Below are 18,268 nucleotides of genomic sequence, written 5' to 3' on the forward strand. Positions count from 1 at the left end.
ATGCTTTGACCTCGACAAGGAAGGAAAAAGTAATTCTGTCAGTCTCTGGTAACTGTACACTACAGTGTTGAGAACCTCCAAGATACCCATGAGAAACATAATTTGGCTTTCAGAGCAGGGTTTGAATGAAAGTAAATAAAACATACAGTGCTCCCACACTAAGTAACCATGCTAAAAGAAATTCAAAATACAAATAGTTGTTTCAAACTACCTCTGTACATACTGCGCACCAAATAATGTGCAGGGACTGCGTGTCTGTGGGGATAGCGAGTGTGTGCTGTACCAACAGCCTAATCTGACTTTACAAAGGTGTTGGATTAAGGTTGCTCAGAGCAACTTAAGTTCTGGCATTTCCTTGCCGGTTTTTAGAGTTTGACTTTGCATTCTTTTCTGAATGGGTATTGGCAGGAAAAGAGAAACCAACACTTTGAAACAGGCTGTCAGGCTCTTGGGTCCTACAATGATAATTTGTTTGTGGTCACCTTTTCAGAAGTGCCCGAGAGCTCCAGTTTCCAGAGCTTCCTCTGGCAGCTAAGGAGCCTCAGCAATTTCAGGAATAGGACTGCTTTTTTAAATGCACATACCTACCTTTAGGCCTCCAAATCTACACTGATGTGTAGGCCTTCTCACACAACACTTAGAAGTAGAAGTCTCCAGGTCATGTGTAACAGAGCTGTCGAACAGCTGGCAAAAACAAACCCATTTGATGATGTCTTCCTGTTGGAGATCATGTTGGATCAAAGCAGAGCTGGTGTATATTTTCTTATCTAAGTGGATGTGTGAGAGAGAGAATGAGGCATGGGAATGTGAAGTTTTGCATACTTTGCATAGCTGCTGCTTCTTTTATGTCCATCCTGGGAAAGGGCTGGAGGGGGCTTTTTTTCTGAACATTCATTTATGTATGGACAGTTCACTTAAAAGGAAGAAATTCAGGAGAAATATGTTTCTGGTAACACATACGCTCCACTAAAACGTCTCTATGTGTGTTGCAAATCCATGAGTGGTAAAACAGCACTCCTGGAACAAGCTGTAGATTGTGAGACAGCTTGTTTGTGACAAGGGCCAGAGCTGGTGCTCTCATAGCCATCTACTTCTGAGGGTGGCAGGTCACATATTCGCAGTTATTTCAGCACTGAGTCACTAGAACACTAAGTGGGAAGCTAACAATTCTTCATTGCATTTTTTTGTGAGACACTTGTCTTATGAATATCGTTTGTTTAACGATCTGAGTTTTGAATGTCTATGTGCTGCCCTAGTGTGAGTGCATCTTGTTGAATGCAACTTCCAGCAGCTTTCCAGCGGAGCAGAAATTGCAGACTGGACCTGCAGTTCAACAGAGCACTTGAGCTCTAGCTAGTTATTCTGGGATTAGTGCTGTTGGCTGACTGTACCATTTCATTGTGGGAAAGGGAACATTTTCTGTTTTCCAGTTATTTAATGGTACTTCTGTTAACCTGTTGATCCACCAAACTGTCCCACTTCCAGGAAAAACTGCAACTATCCTTTGCATTTTTCAGGATTGCTTGCGAAGAAAGCTGTTGAAGCTGGTTTGACAGTGAAGCCATACATTAAAACTAGCCTGTCCCCAGGAAGCGGGGTTGTCACTTACTATCTGAGGGAGAGTGGTGTTATGAGTTACCTTTCCCAACTAGGGTAAGAGTGCTTTTCTTACTGTTCTATGGCTGCTTAACTAAAAGCATTGACAACAAGAGATGCAATAGAATAAATATTTCTCTGTAGAGCTTAAGATACGGCACGTACCCTACAGCATGATCCTGCATGAGTTAACACATTGCTGTTGTGCTGGCCAACTTTGTGCCGACGAGGGAAAAGTCCTGTTGCCTGCTGTAGCTTCTTGAAGATTCATGTTCTTAAGCAGGAAAATTACTCTTTTTCAAGAGTAATAGTTTTAAAATAGCATAGATGACACTATATTGTTCTTCATCTTGTTAGATAACACATTTCCCAGGTCTTCATTCTGTGTGCACAGTCACTGCAATAATAAAAACTGAGCATTCTCAAAAATGCTGTTTTCAGCAGCAGTTCATTTGTTAAAGCAGTACATCTTCTGAAAGTAACCCTAGCCAACTGCTAAGGGGTTAAATGTTTTGCTCCAAAATAGCTTTTTGTTCACTGATGATTTTTGTGCTCTGTCTAGGTTTGATGTGGTGGGTTATGGCTGTATGACATGTATTGGCAATAGTGGACCCCTACCAGAGTCTGTTGTTGAGGCCATTACACAGGTATGCGGCTTTTCCTCTGCAGCTTATTTAGGTAAGCTGTGCTCTGTTGTGTGCTGTTCTGAGCTGTGTTATACTGTGCACTGACTCTTCTCAGCTGTGTGCGAAGTAAATTCTCTTTTCTGTGGGAATTGCTTTGGGATTGTTTGGAAGCAGACAGTTCTGTGACTGTCCAGTCATTGATGTTGCAGCACGGTGCAATGCTGCAGACCTGCTGGGTGTGTGGAGTCTGCAAGCACCTCAGCTACCTTTGTCTCAAACTTTCTCTTGCAGGGAGACCTCGTAGCGGTGGGTGTTTTGTCTGGCAACAGGAATTTCGAAGGGCGTGTCCATCCCAACACCCGTGCTAACTACCTAGCCTCCCCGCCACTGGTAATAGCCTATGCAATTGCAGGGACTATCCGGATCGACTTTGAGAAAGAGCCTTTGGGTAAGACAGTGTCAGGATGCTTCTTTTCACAGCTTGTAAACTAAACTGGTTGGAATTAAGCTCTTCAGAAACAGTTATCCCAGGGAGATGCTTCAAATGCCTGAGTACCTCTGGGATATAAAGCATGCAATTGTTAAGAAACAGACCAACAAGGAGTCTGTATGATGAAGAAAGGGGAAAGCCAAGCCTGACCAGTATTGTAATTCCACAGGGACATCTTTTTGGTTATAATCTGGGTGGCAGTCTCTCCTGAGCAACCTGATCTAGTAGACTTTCTTTGAGCAAGATCCTTTCTAACCTAAGTTATTCTGTAAATTAGTCTGGAAGGCCATTGGAAATCACAGAGGAAGGTGTATGTACAGGCATCATCAAGTCTATGAGGCCCTTTTCTGTCACACACTTGTAGGCGAAATAAAGTGTGTCTCATGAGCGTTGACAAGGTTCGAAGGAACATATAGCTAACGGACACCACAATAAACTCTTTCTTTCTTTCTCCATGGCAAATTTATGCAACAAACGTAACAATACCGTTTTCTACAGGAATAAATGCTTCAGGGAAGCAGATTTTCCTGAAAGACATCTGGCCAACAAGAAATGAGATTCAGGCTGTTGAGCGTCAGTTTGTTATTCCTGGGATGTTCAAGGAGGTCTACCAAAAAATAGAGGTGAGTTAATCCCCTGGGCAGTAGTTTGATTGATGTACTGTGCTATTCTGAAGATGTTAACTAAGCTGATCTTGATAATGAAATGAACCTTTTCCTTCTGTTGCTGTTGCTCCTGTTCTTACAAGTATTCAAGTGAGATTTTTTTTTTTTTTAAAATGGCTTCTGGTTAATTAATTGGTTCTTACAGACAGTTGTGTCCTGAAAATTGCTCCTTAATGATGGTTTTAATGTAACATATAGATGATGCGTTTTAAACAGTCATTCCAGACTGATATTAGAAAGTGAGATATTCCAGCTTCACAGATGTTTGGTTTTTTTCAGGTGACATAAAATTCATTTGCATTACTTAATAACATTCACATCAGAAAAAAACTTGTACTTGGTAATGTCTTCCTGCAAGCCTTTCTCAGGTATTGAAACAAAATATTCTTAAGGTTTACATGCTAGGAAATCTTCCTAAGATTACTGATAAATACACTTGAGAATAATAAAGGGTTATCTGTGTACATAATACAGGTAGGTTATTGTCAGAAAGCTGGATGAGCTGCTCTTCTTTTGTAATGAAGTGAGGGTTTTCCTAACTCTTTTAATAGATAGAATCATTAAAAAAAAAACCAACCCCAAACATAATGTATATTGTCATAAGAATTTCCCAAAGTGCTTTAAGAAATACACAAGGCTTTTGCTGAAGTAAAATTTGTAATTTTACCTGGATTCTGAAGTAATTCCGTTGCTTCTGAAAACTTAGAAATCAATGGGACGTTTTTGTGTGTTTTTCAGACAGTAAATGAATCTTGGAATGCCTTAGATGCTCCTTCAGATAAACTATATACTTGGAATCCCAAGTCAACTTACATCAAGTCTCCACCTTTCTTTGATGGTCTGGTACGTGCATGCTTTCCCTTTGAATCAAGCCGAAGTGTGTAGTGACCTTGAGTAATGTTAAAGGTGAAGGAAAGCCACTTCAAGGGGCCTGGGAGCATCCACCATAGCCTGTTGAGGCCTTGGTTCTCAAATGTTAGAATTACACTGTTGGTATTCATTTTAATACAAAGGCATGAGTCAATCTGAAAATTTTAAGGATTCCCTGTCACTTCAGGGCTTTTGAAAAGTCTCCTTTTCCTTTTAAGCTGGAATACTTTTAAATAGTCACAAAGCAAGTGAGGGAAAAGGACAGGAAATGAAACCCACAATTCTGCCTGCCTGCATTTTGCACCAAATAGTTCAGTGTTCAGATTGTTATTTCAGTACCATTTAAGAGAAAGTGCAGATTTCAGTGCATGCAGATGTCTAGCAATCCTGGATTGTTGTCTGCATTCATGCATGTACCACAGGAAACCTCAGCTAATTTTTTTGCCCCATCTGTTTTCTTCATGTATGAACTTGCTGACAGACAGCCAGGATGTCATCTTTTGTTCAAGAACGTAAACATTTTTAATAGGGTTGATTTTTTTTCTTTCTTCTAACTTGTATAAAAAGGGAGACTTTATTTTGTAATTTGCACTTTTGAGAAACGTAAAGGAATTCTGTGTCATATTTTAATGATTTTGTTTGTATTTATGTTGGTTTAGACTTTGGCTCTTCAGACCCCGAAAAAAATAGAAGATGCTTATGTCCTGTTGAATTTTGGGGATTCTGTGACAACTGACCACATATCTCCAGCTGGGAATATAGCAAGAAATAGTCCTGCAGCCCGTTATTTGACCAGCAGAGGGTAAGCACTACTTCTTGTTATAAATTGGGAAGAGGAAACAAGGCTCAATTACTATACCACGTTACAGGCGCACATATCTGCTGTCTGTTCACGTACACTCGTATACCTTGACGGATGCCTGGAGAATATATAAAAGAAGACAGAAAAACACTTCTTTCTCTGCTGCTTCAGCAGCTCTCACCAAGTGTAAGAACTTGCATAGAGTGTGCATTACACACTATTACACTGGAGAGCTGAAGACCTTTGTACGGAGAGAGGGGAAGAAGATAACTTTCAGGCTAGTTTTTGCAGTAAGTCTATTCATAAATAAGGGAATCAGGATTTGCCTCCCTATCAAAGCAAAATGCTCATGGTCCTTAATGCCAGAAATGGATTTTATACTCACTTCTTCTAGCATGTGTAGCTGTTTCACAGAGCTAGGCTATCAGGTGCTACAGAACATCCAGTAGTTTAGGTTTCAGCTTAGCTGCAAAAACTGGCAAAGCTATTGTGGTTGGAGTCCAAACTGCTGTAAAATGTTGGTCTTTTTCTATGGCCAGCCTGTCAGTTCAGTACTCTGGGTTCAACTTAAGGCAAGACTAGGACTTGCTGAGTTGCCCTATTCAGTCTTTACAGATAATACAATACTTCTTATTCTCTGGTTTAGCACTTCCTGTTTTGAGGAACAGCGCTGACATTGTAAAAAACCCAATATTTTCACTAAACCTAATAATTCTGGAGAGGAAATTGATTAAAACAGTGTGATCTACTGAAAACTAACTGCTCTGGACTCTTTGGCCCTCTGCTGTCAGTCACTTTGAAAGCTAAATAGTCCTACACACATTACAAAACAGATGTTGTATGTCATAGCTGCTGTTTGGATGTAGCCCAGTCCAATTTTCTGTCACATTCCAGCACATTTTTTGTTTACTGGTTAGGCTGGAGTGTCCCCTCATTCCCATATCTCCGTTTGCAAATTAACTTTTTCATCTGTAGTTCTAACTTGCAGCAGGGGCTCTCTCTGCCTTTTAGATGTTTAGCACAGTGGTGTCTCTACCTTTGTTCTAGATGCTATGGGAATATAAATAACAAGGAGGATTTTCAGTAGGCAGCTAGTAAGAAGAGAATTGTATTGCATCTTCTGACCTAACATGAACAATATCCTTGCATTACTATCAGATACTGTTTTGTAGGGCAAGGGATGAGAATACTATGGAAGCTGCTTTCTATGATCACGCTGTAGGCAGACTTTTTTTTTTTTTTTTTTTTTCCTTTCAAAGAATCTTAGAAGTATCAGCTAACTGGATGCTACTGTCATGATGGGAACTATGTACATACCTGCCTCAGAAACACCAATTCATTAATTTCTTTTTTTAAAGCACAGAGTGCTTCAGTCTAAAAACAACACAGTTTCCTTTTTTTCTTTGTTTTCTTTTTGCTTAATAGCTTGACTCCTCGAGAGTTCAATTCTTATGGCTCCCGCAGAGGGAATGATGCTGTCATGGCCAGAGGAACATTTGCAAACATTCGCTTGGTGAACAAATTTATTGATAAACAAGGACCTCAGACTGTCCATTTCCCTTCTGGGGAAACTGTAAGTACACATGCTGCTCTAAACTGAGGCTCATTGACAGTAAAGTAGATTAGTACTGGCTTTCCTACTTACAGCTTAGGTCATTTAGTTAAGTGCCCTTTAAGTAAAGTTAATGAGGGGACAGGAGCTGTATTGACCTAGGGGAGCAGGTCACACATACCTACATAATGTGGTGCTATCAGGCATATTAGTGGAGAGTATAACCACTGTAGAAGCGGTAGTGGAAGGTGCAGGTTTGTGTTGGGAGTGAGATCAGACAAGAAGCCACAAAGCACTACATGCTTAATATCCTTAAACTGCTGCTTGGAGAAAAGTGTGGGCTTCAGCTATTTATGTGGGGACACTTTTTTCCTTGTTTCCCTGGAACTGTGCTTGCACTGCCTGAAAGTGTATAAACTGTTCGGCATTTTCATTCCAGCTGGACGTGTTTGATGCTGCAGAAAGATACAAGCAGGCTGGCCATCCTCTGATTGTGCTGGCTGGGAAGGAATATGGTGCAGGAAGTTCCAGAGACTGGGCAGCTAAAGGACCATTCCTCTTGGTGAGTGACTACAGTAAACTAGGAGGAGGACAGTACTTAAAAGTGCATTCATTTGTCAGGAAGACTAGCTTATGACCAACATCCTGGGTAGCTCATTCTCACTTTTGGTAGGAAGAGCTATTTTGAAATCTCAGCTGCCTCCAAGGGCCACAGTAGAGTTGCAAAAGCTATTTAAATATTAATAGATCTTGTTCAGACTGGAAGCCTTGACTGATCTTCAGCTAGAAATCCACAAGGCTACACCAGAAAGGTCAGTTTTTTCACTTCTGCTTCCCATAAGCCAGTAAACCGTGGGTCTGCTTCCAGCTGCCTCCTTCAGGTCACTTAGCAGGGAAGATAGTACATGTAAGACAAAAGTAGTATCAGTGAAAATGAAATTTAGCATGGCTTCACCATGCAGACTGCAGGGATGCTTAGGAGTATTGTTACAGGAGCCTAATAGAAATCCATGTGCAGTGAAATACCTGTTTCGTTCTTTGTCTGTCCTGTCCCACCCCATTTACTAGCCCGAACTCTAACTCAAGCTTTCTTGGTGTGGAATTTGTGAAGGCAATAGTGTGTGTATTATTAAACAAAGTTTTAGGAGAGTTGGTGTTTAAGATTACATTTGTTTAAGTTTTGGGTTTGTTTTTTTATTTTTTTCCCTCAGTGGTGATTTTGTTTGTCTTAACTGTATTAACAGTTAAAAATTTAGAAATTAATTAAACTGCATATGTGGGAGGGCAACACTGAATTAGCAAGAGTTACGGAAATAACTAGTGGTGCCCTATGTAAGACACATTAAAGAAGTGTGCACGATTCCTGAGAAAGTGTATGTAATTTTTTGACAATCAAACTTCTTTTTAAAATGTTTGAAAGTTAACATATAATCAAGTCCTCCTGGACAGTCTGCTGTCAGACAGACCTGCTGACTCTACCAGCAGCTGGTAAATGAAATGGAGGGGACCACAAACATACCAATTTCATTCCTCTGAGCACAGAAGGACTACCCTGAACCATGAAGATAACTATACCTGTTTGCGTATTTCCCAGGGTGTCAAGGCTGTGCTTGCTGAAAGCTATGAGAGAATTCATCGAAGCAACCTAGTAGGGATGGGAGTGATTCCTCTGCAGTACTTACCTGGAGAGGATGCAGGGACCTTAGGACTCACTGGACGGGAGCGTTACACGATTATCATTCCTGAAAAACTAAAACCGCAGATGAACATCCAGATTAAGGTATGAGACACCTAAGGGCTGAATTTTCTGAATGACTGTAATGTCACTCAAAATTAACTGTCTTTTCAAACAGTGTGCTTTCATATGGCAGTAAGCTTCTCTCACTTGAGGAAGGGAGAAGAATTGAGATGGTGAAGGGGATGAAAACAGTCATTATAATAGGGATTTGCTGTGATAGGATATAAAAGCAGCATGCCCAAACTGTTTTATTTAGCACAAAGCAGTCCTTCATTTTGGATCAGTCTTTCAAAGTCCACTATAAATTTTTCTGTCTCAGTTAAATGTTTGAAGCACAATAGAACGTGAACTCTAAGTATTAAATAAATTAAACTAATTTATTTAAATGAATTTAAAATAACTCATTGACAATTCAACTGACAGAATATTGTACACTGCAGCATTCAAAGTGAAGTCTAAGCATACCCAGCATAAAATCTAGTTAAACTTCAGGCCCTGTATTTGAAAGACTGCATTTTTTTCTAGCTCTGCCTCCAAACCTATGCCCTTTTTTGAAAAATATTAGCATCTACAATAATAGTTTGGTTTATTTTTGATTGGAACATCTGTAAAACTGACTTATGTAGTCTAATGGCATCGAAGTCTGCTTTTTCACTGCAGTTAGCAAAACAATCTACTTTATTGCATGTTCATTTAATGCAGGTGGTCTCCCTGGATTGGTTTTTAACAATAGTTGTTTACATGTGCCTCATTAACTGCCCTGAAATGGAGAAAGTATAGATCCCAAAGAGCTGGTCAGCGTGTCAGTCACAGATTAACATTGTACATTCTTCTGGAAGTACCTGACTAGAGGAGTCTTCAGTAAAACACAGTGGTTTTATTCACTTCATGCACTTGTCTTTGTGCTTTTCTGATTCCCAAACCCTAGGACTCAGAGAAAGCTAATGAAATGAGTATTGCTGTTGTACCTAAGCCAGAAGAATGACTACATAGAACAACATCAAGAATTAGTATAACCACTTGAAAGGATGGTCAGCTTTCATGCCTCTAGGCTTATATCAACAATAAATCTAAATGAGGCAGCAAATGCAATGCAAGGAGACTCCATACTGTGTTTATTATGGTTTGTTTTAAACCATTTTCCTCTTAAGCAGCTGGCTGTAGTTTCGTGTGGAAAAAAATACTGATGTCCAGTGGCTGTTTACTTTAGCTTTCTATCACAATTTCTTAAGATGGCAAAACTGTCGTAATAGTCCTTATTTTAACTATGATGTCATGTAACATGTGGAATGTTCTGCTGCTTGAATGACTTTCTTTGACCCCAACAGCTGGATACTGGGAAAACCTTTCATGCCATCATGAGATTTGACACTGACGTGGAGCTCACTTACTTCCACAATGGTGGCATTCTGAACTACATGATCCGTAAAATGGCATCCTAATCAAAAACATTAAGCAAAAACGTCCAGGTACAAGCCTACTGGTGAGCACAGTAAAACTACAGTAATCATGAATTCGAAAGCGTGAACCATAAAGTGAACAGGTTTTTTGTGGATTGTATTAGAAGGCTTGTTTACAATGCTGAATTATTCTGTGTATCAGGACACTGGACACGCCCAATTAAAGTAAACAGCATTTATTTGTTTCATATGATGGTTGGCTTGACTTACCTTAGAATACAGTGCAAAAGTCATTAAAATACTGCTGGAATCTGTGGAAATGTTGAAGATCATGTGCTGATTTCATATATTTGGTGCATTTAGTTTGACTCTGAAGTTAAGTTCTATGCTCATATCAGTGGTCCAAAAATTAACTGACAGTACAAAAAATAATTTTTACTCCTTCCCGATTACCTGATATTGGCTTGCTTTCTTATTCAGTTTACCAGAATCTGAATCTAATACTGAAATTAATTACTTAGCTGTTTATTAATTTTAAAAAAATGTGAACTTTGTTGTTTAAAACTTAAGCCTTTGTGGAAAGGTGGACCTATTGGGGATAATATTTCTAATGGATAAAATTAAATTTATTTTCAAGAAGTTTGGTGGTTTTTGTCATGTTATCCTCAGGACCGGGATGCACAACAAAGCTTTGACTTTAAACTCTTCTCATTGTCCCTGTAGGAGCACAGTCATAAAAGTCTTGACTTCTCATATTTTAATTCTTGCTTCTTTGAATAATCTGCATGAGACAGGATGAATACAAATACTGGCAGTCTTCTGTAACCCAACAGAATACCTCTGTGATGTACTTCCCTCTCTTTTCTGTCCTCAAGAAGACAATCTCCCACAATTCCAAGATCCTTGTCAGCAATTTTTATGGCAGTTAGCAACCACTGATTACACTAATGCATTCACTGAAGTCAGTGACTGCCCAATCCACAATACCACATCAATCTATTTATGGCGATAGCAAATGTCCTCTTACTCGGAGATAAACAAGGTTATAGTACTAATTCTTACTCTTAACTGTTTGTAGAGCGACTGCCACAACAATTAACATAGTGGAGAAGTTCTTTCAAAGTAATCTCCTAATGTATTTTTAGTGTGGTCATCTCCAGCTGTATCAGGGGAAAAAAAAAAAAAAAAAGAAAATAGTTCTGAAAGAAGTCAAGAGGCTTAAGGAGGGGGATAGAGATTGCACTGTACCTGCAACAGGCTATTTTTGCTTGATTACAACAAACAGAGCTCCTCTAGCAAATCCAGCAGAGGCCCACTAAGATGTTGCAGGGTCTGGAACATCTCTCATATGAGGACAAGCTGAGAGAGCCAGGGCCGTTTAGCCTGGTGAAGAGAAGGCTCAGGGACATCTCTGCTGTTTGTGTACAAATATCTGAATGGAGGGCACAAAGAAGATGCAGCCAGGCTCTTTTCAGTGGTGCCTGATGACGGGGCAAGAAGCAGTGGGCACCAACTGAAACCCAGGAGGTTCCCCCTGAACATCAAGAAACACTTTTTTACTGCGAGAGTGACCAAGCACTGACTGGAAGACACTGCCCAGAGAGGCTGTGGTGTCTCCATCCTTGGAGGTGTTGAGATGCTGTCTGGACATGGTCCTGAGCAAACTGCTGTAGGTGACAAGGTGACCTCTAGAGGTCCCTCCCAACCTCAGCCGTTCTGTGATTCTGTGAAACATCTTAACAGACAGCTGTTAATATGGTCACAATCTTGAGCATTATTTGGTAATAAATATGCGACTTTGGGTTCAATTGGAAAAAAATTTCAGATATTCTCAAAAGCCAAGTAGATTGCTGGTGCTCTTCCCCATCATCCCATCTCCATGGTGTACGGAAGGTAGGCTTGTTGTATCAAGCTGAATTCTTATTAACGTGTTACCTCATCAACCTTTATCACACTCACTTAGGCTGAACTGCGGAATTGTTTTAGTCTGCAATCCTTGTGTTCAAACAATAGGAAAAACTAAAGCTCCTCAAATCCCTTAACTTCCCAGTAGTTATTACTATAAGCTGTGAAACTTAAGACTGATTATTTTTTATGCTATGTCACAGATGAGTGGTTAGGTCATTTAAAGAATCACCATCAAAGATATTTGAAAATAGTGATTTTAATAGAAATCTACAAAAGTGTGAGTCAACAGACTTCGATGGCAAGGGTCACTCTATTACTTACTAAATGAATGGAATATATGTATAAAGAGAAAGAAAGAGAAAATGGAGTTAGAAGAAAATACAAGGAGGAAAAGGGGACGCTCCCGTTGAGTCACGAGGTTCAGAATGGACCCCCTTGCTTTCTAAAGTCCTTCTCAGAGAGGGCTGGATCCAGTCCTAGTTTCAGACTTGGTCAAGGGTTTATGTCTAAGGATCATATATATCTAACAGCAGTTTAAGGTTTGTTCACAGTTGAGAGAATCACAAGAATTTAGCAATAAGTAATCATTGGTTAATTTAGCATCTACAAGGTGATTAAATAGGGTTTACTGCAATATTTGTATCAATACACACACACACCCCCCACGCCTAGTAATTTGTTGTGACTTTAGTGAAATACTCACAATATGCACATATAAAGGTACCTAGGAAAAATTCCCCTTGAGTTCACTGAAATACGTCAAATAATTAACTCAATGGATGAAGGTCGGGTCTCAAGGAGCAAAAGGTGCCAGAGATCAGGCCAGGTCCTGTTGTCAGGCCTCTATATGTAAAGGTACCTAGTAAAAGTTCCCCTCGAGTTCAGTGAAATACTCACATCAAATAATTAACTCAATGGGCGAAGGCTGAGAGTCTCGAGGAGTGAAAGGCGCCGGAGATCAGCCCAGGTCCTGTCGTCAGGCCTATGTTTGCAAACTTAGGAGTTCACAGCTCCGAGAGGCATCCCGCTCCGAGGGAGATGCTGGTGCAGCCCGCTGCAGTCCAGGAGGGCTCAAAGGGTCCCACTCGGCACCGCTGTTTATAGGGTCGTGAGATGATTGACTTTAGGTGTAGTAAATTTCCATCCTATTGTCACAATCTGGGTTGGTGATTACTGAAATTCTCAAAAATTCCAGTGACGCTGGTGCAGATCCTCCTGAGTTACAACCCAGATAAGGAGATATGCCCCAAGGCTGTCGGGGGCAGCTGATGTGAAACATGTTGGTACAGATGTAAAATACGTTCCAAGGTTGTCGGGGGGCGACTGGCTCCCTGGTACAGACAGTTCTGCTCCCACCTTAGCCCTCTAAGAGTTTCTGGTATGGTCAAGGGACGCTTCGCCGCCAAACTCGTGACAGAAAAGCCCAGTGTTGACAGGAGTTACTGAGATTGTAAAGCAGTTCAGGAAGGGGGCGGGGAGGGGGGGACGGACACACGACACACCCCATGCTAAGAGTCCCAAAGTAGATGGCCCTTTCACACAGCAAACTGATACTCAAGGACTGATTTTCCGTGGACTTTTAATTTGAAAGTGCTAAACCAGCCTTTGTCAAAGTCTTTGTTCCTAGTACATTTGGAGGGGAGGCATTATCAACCATAAATCATCTTTATCCATTGTTCTGCATTTCCTTTTTGGAAGCACGTATAAGAACAGCAAATTTACTAGGTAAAAACTAAGCACAGAGTAAGTTACTGTAGGACTGAGATTCAGGCTTCTGTAGAGTGCATACAGCTTTCACAGTAAAAGGCACGGACTGGGGTGGAACATGAAGCAGGGCTTAAAAAGTTGTTTTGCTTTTAGTGCCACATAATACTATTTAAAAGAACACCACAAGTCTCAGTGACCGGGGTTTAGGTAGTTTAAATAATTTTTGAACTCTGAGTTAGGTTCCTGTTCAAGGTGGTTTGTTTTCTTCAGAGTTCGAGTGTTTCAGACACATAATTCTTCTACATACATACCTTACTATGCTATCAAATGCATAAAGTGAACTGAAAATATATTTGATCTTAGTTCCAGAAATATTGGAAGATTAAGCTCACTGAAGATATGTAGAATCAGCAAGTGCTTTAAAGTGTACAAGTTTAACACTGTTTCATAACTGCGTCTAGCAATTTTTGGTTTTCTGAGAGAAGTCTGGGATCTGGGTACGGAGGAGGGATTTAAACATGCTAATGCCCAGACTTTGTTCCAATTCTTGATCAGCTTTGACAGGAAATCTGCAGAATTAATATTGGTGTCTTGAGAGATTTTGGATGCCAATTCATGAGACAGGACATCAGAGTAAATGCTAATCGCTATCTAATAATTTAAATTAAGCCTTCACCCATCTTACAGGGCATTGCCTTGTCCACCTTGGGGCTTGATCAGTTAAGCAACACATAGAAAGGTGTCCATTCTGCAACATCAGCAAGGGCAACTTGATGAACGTGCAGTGATAGAAAAAAACAGTGCTACCATTTTAATCCAGAAGATGCCTCCTCTGAGAGGGCTCTGTGAAGCCTTACTGCTCTTCTCAGACTGTTGCAGAAGCATACTCTATTAAAGACAGATTTAAAAGATGCAGCATCTTCCTTACAGAAAAGTTACTGGACTTTTTGTCTTAATTTTCTATATACGAAAATGCTTAGAGCATTAGAAGTAATTTTTAAAAAGCTTTAGAAGTAGTTAAAATAGTGCTTAAAGCGTCAATATGCATAAGCCATGTTGTCTGCATGGAGGTACAATCCAACCAGAAGTTACTGGTAACAAAGAAGATTCTGATTCACACAGAAATGCTTGAAGTTGTGGTCTGTCACATAAATTAGATGTTTAGTCAGTCATTCAACTTGATTTTGTTTTTTTAAGACCAACTTCTTCATAGCAACAAAGACTAAGACCTAGATGCTTAGGCACATGCTTGTCCATGCTTATATTAAAACTTCTAGTGAAACATTTCATTAGATAGTAAATTTTTTTTAGTGGCCATACCAGCCTTTTTTTAATCTAGCCAGATGCTGATGAGGGGCCCAGCATATCAGACAGCATAAAGAACAATAATTTTTTATACATGGAAATAGAACATCCACCATTTCAGCTTAGTGCAGTAGGGCAATACGTGCATTAAAATGCTGAGTTCAGCTGGCCGTTTCTTCAACATCAAAATTCTTCAAAGAAAAATTAATATTTTTCCATTTCTGAAAATCCATTTGTGTCCCAGTTTCAATGTTCTCTACTACAAAGCTTTTGATTTTGATCACTGGTAGATTATCAAATGTCTTGTACTTCACTGTGATTCCCCAGTCATGCTGGCAATTAGTATTTTGGCAATACATCTTGCCTTTTTTCTCAAAACAATCAAACTGGATGGGTTTCAGGTGAGGCTTTGTTATATAACGCTCCTTGAATGCGTCTCCTAGGACAGTGTGATGAGATACCTGAAACAACAACAGATGCCAGAAGCGCCTAATAGTAGCAACACCATTCCTCATTTTTTCATGACATTCCCCTTCCCCTCACAAATACCATTTCCCTGGTAAGGTGCTTCCTGTCATTCGGGAGGCTCACCTTCCAGCCCCCTTGGCTCATCACTCTTTTTTCCCCATTCATTAAATACCAGGTACTAGACGGGCCCAGGCCTGGGCTTATCAAGACCAAAATTACTATATATCACCAGTCACCAGCTTATACGTATTTGAACTTACTTAGCTTCTCTAAAAAACATGCTTGCAGTATTTGAGCCTTGTGTATAAAACTAACAGAGTCATCCAAACAACGGACAACTTGAGAGACCCCTGCTTCCCACTCATTTTAACTATATGACCCCCAGCTTTCCATGAGGGGACATGCAATTACTTTGGAGTGGTAGAAAAAGTAACCCTAACAATGTAAAGAGTTACAATTGTTGTTTATAACATATATAATCAAATATTAAAAAAATTAACAACTTAGTTTGAAAGCATATGTACAATTTGAGCTGGAGTCTGAACACGCTAGTTCTTCCTGGAAATGCAACTTCCATTAAATATATAGGCTGAACTATGACAGAACTCAGTTTGTTGTATTATTTAAAATATTGTGAGGGGTTATTTGCAGAGTACTAAGCAAAAACTCTCTAAAGAGTTTTCTGAACTCTCAGATCTATTTGCACAGGTATAGGTGCACATACAGCCACCAGCACAAAATGGAGCAACAGTGAGAGGTGTATGTTAGTTGTCCCTCGTTATTTGTCAAAGAAACCTAACTAGGTTTTCACAAGGCTGAGCTGTTCCCAGCTCCTCGCCTGTGGACCTTCCCTCTGCAAAGGAGTAGCGAACTCCATCTGCGTTCCAAAAACAGCTGGTAAAAACAACAAAAAAAAAGATTTTCTTGATTAAAAAGGGAAGTGCCTGAAGGCAAGCACTCTGTAATGCTCAGCTGTGCCGTGAAGCCCCTTATCACATCACAACTGTGCTTTTCAGAGCAGCACAAATAGAAGAACCCTCAAAAGAACAAATTTCAGAACTAGAAAGGCTCAAAGTGCCCAGAAAAGGCTCTTTTTCATGATCATCACTTTCCATGTGTAGAGTATTGGCTTCCTGGGCCTACAGAGAAATTCTTCAAGTTCAGAAAGAGTACAATAAAAATGTCCCCATGAGATACATAGAAGCAATGTGACCTATCTAAAGAATGGCAGACAAAGTAATATTGAAGAATTAAAGGGCTCCTCTTGTAAAACCATGGTTTGCCTTGCCTTTCAAAACAGAAAACTGGCCCATAAGCCAAGGAGCTAAACAGTGAGCTGATCTCAGTACTTTGTATGGATAATTTTCCGTCAACAGAAATGGTGGGAGAAATCTCTCAACTGCAGGAAGACTTCCAATCTTATGCTAATTGGGAAAGTAAATATCCAGCAGTTACCCTAGTACATTAGGTCATTGAAGATCACATGGTTTTCCACAAAATTTATCAATTTCCAACAGAAGGGGGTTCAGGAAAACTGAACTGATTCCTGTTACATCACATATTTGCACACCTTGGACATCATCAACTACCATTGTAAAATGCTACAGAAGTAGTTATTACTGGTCCTGTGGTTTACTGATGTACTCAGAATTTTTTTCTTCTCCACTTTGCATAAAATAACCTACTTTCCATACTGATAAACAATGATGTTAGTTCAATAATGCTGACTTCCCTGGTGCTCATGGACATAGGTTTCCATACAGAGACATACCTTTATAACTCTGATGTCATCTGTACTGCAGGCATATGCTTTGCATTTTCCACACAGAAGATTTTTTTTCCCTTCCACTACCTTAGGTCTTGTTTCTTTCTTCCTGGAATCTCGTAATACCTTTTCCTTCATTTGCAGGTCATGTATCTTTAAAATTAATAAATAAATAAAAATCATTATGAAATTAAGAGATGTCCCAATGTCTGTCTAAACATGACTAAGGTTATGTAGCATCTAGGAACCTATTACTTAAAGGCAAACAAACAAAACATGCCTTGTTCTAGCAACTCATACCAAAGAAAGAACATGGTACATTTGTCAGGCTAAGAATGCAAGGCTAGAATAAGACCACATGATGGACAGCATTTATGCTGTCTGTCCCTTCCTCCCCTCTACCCCCCTATACCCCCTTTGGTGATAATGCTATTATTAAGTCCTTGTGAAGACTAAGTCAGGTGAGAATCCCTACAGCAGAAGTAGTGCTGCTGCTCTGGGAAGCTCACGGTTTGGAAAGGCGGCTTCAGAGACCACAGAAATTGCAGGCAGAGAAAGAGGCAACAGCCACAGCCTGGAGCTGGGAACCTGCAGCTCATGCAGAAACAGAATCCTCTGAGAAGAAGCAGGAGCAGCCAAAACCAAGCCTGGGAGGTGGGAGAAGAAACTTCACAAAGGCTAGAGGGCCTTGGACATTCTTTGTTGCACAGCTCAGTCTCTGAAAGATTGCCTGGAAACATGGGGTGATCTGCAAAACCACAGGGATATGGCAGAACTGTGTACAAAGCCTTTTTATTTGTAGTGGCTGCTACTGGCTTATTCCAGTCTTCTCTGAGAAATTTGTTACAAAGGTCTAGGAAGACAGAATCATAGAATCATTTAGGTTGCAAAAGAGCTTTACGATCACCGAGTACAACTGTTAACCTAGCACTGCCAAGTCCACCACTAAACCATGTCCCTAAGCACCACATCTCCCCATCTTTTAAATACCTCCAGGGATGGGGACTCAGCCACTGCCCTGGGCAGCCTGTTCCAATGCTTCACAGCCCTTTCAGTGAAGAAATTTTTCCTAATATCCAACCTAAACCTCCCCTGGCGCAACTTGAGGCCATTTCCTCTCATCCTATCGCTTGTTACTTGGGAGAAGAGACCGACCCCCATCTGACTACAGCCTCCTTTCAGGTAGTTGTAGAGAGTGATAAGCTCTCCCCTGAGCCTCCTCTTCTCCAGGCTAAACAACCCCAGCTCCCTCAGCCACTCCTCATAAGACTTGTGCTCTAGACCCTTCACCAACTTCGTTGCCCTTCTCTGGACACGCTCCAGCACCTCGATGTCCTTCTTGTAGTGAGGGGCCCAAAACTGAACGCAGGACTCGA

The 18,268-nt window shown here is 40.4% G+C and overlaps 2 protein-coding genes across 5 annotated transcripts in view; one reads left to right on the forward strand and one right to left on the reverse strand.

The window, feature by feature from the left end:
- The window catches only part of ACO1 (aconitase 1), a 37,654-nt gene extending 27,276 nt beyond the window's left edge, over window positions 1-10,378 (forward strand). For all 3 annotated transcript variants that reach the window (XM_087741265.1, XM_087741266.1, XM_087741267.1), the window contains 10 exons: window positions 1,518-1,653; window positions 2,159-2,243; window positions 2,514-2,670; window positions 3,211-3,335; window positions 4,116-4,220; window positions 4,907-5,049; window positions 6,475-6,622; window positions 7,041-7,163; window positions 8,196-8,381; window positions 9,668-10,378. In XM_087741265.1, coding sequence (XP_087597391.1) covers window positions 1,518-1,653; window positions 2,159-2,243; window positions 2,514-2,670; window positions 3,211-3,335; window positions 4,116-4,220; window positions 4,907-5,049; window positions 6,475-6,622; window positions 7,041-7,163; window positions 8,196-8,381; window positions 9,668-9,781 — 1,322 coding nt within the window. In that variant the 3' untranslated portion in view covers window positions 9,782-10,378. The remainder of the gene's footprint in view (window positions 1-1,517; window positions 1,654-2,158; window positions 2,244-2,513; window positions 2,671-3,210; window positions 3,336-4,115; window positions 4,221-4,906; window positions 5,050-6,474; window positions 6,623-7,040; window positions 7,164-8,195; window positions 8,382-9,667) is intronic.
- A 107-nt stretch (window positions 10,379-10,485) lies between these two features.
- RIGI (RNA sensor RIG-I) overlaps window positions 10,486-18,268 on the reverse strand; it is a 30,041-nt gene continuing 22,258 nt past the window's right edge. For both annotated transcript variants that reach the window (XM_087741264.1, XM_087741263.1), the window contains exons 17-18: window positions 16,899-17,045; window positions 10,486-15,120 (exon numbers count right to left, since the gene is read on the reverse strand). In XM_087741264.1, coding sequence (XP_087597390.1) covers window positions 14,821-15,120; window positions 16,899-17,045 — 447 coding nt within the window. In that variant the 3' untranslated portion in view covers window positions 10,486-14,820. The remainder of the gene's footprint in view (window positions 15,121-16,898; window positions 17,046-18,268) is intronic.

Source organism: Nipponia nippon, unplaced genomic scaffold (genome assembly GCF_047370975.1).
Source record: "Nipponia nippon isolate SJK-2023a ecotype South Korea unplaced genomic scaffold, ASM4737097v1 scaffold_8, whole genome shotgun sequence".
Taxonomy (NCBI): domain Eukaryota; kingdom Metazoa; phylum Chordata; class Aves; order Pelecaniformes; family Threskiornithidae; genus Nipponia; species Nipponia nippon.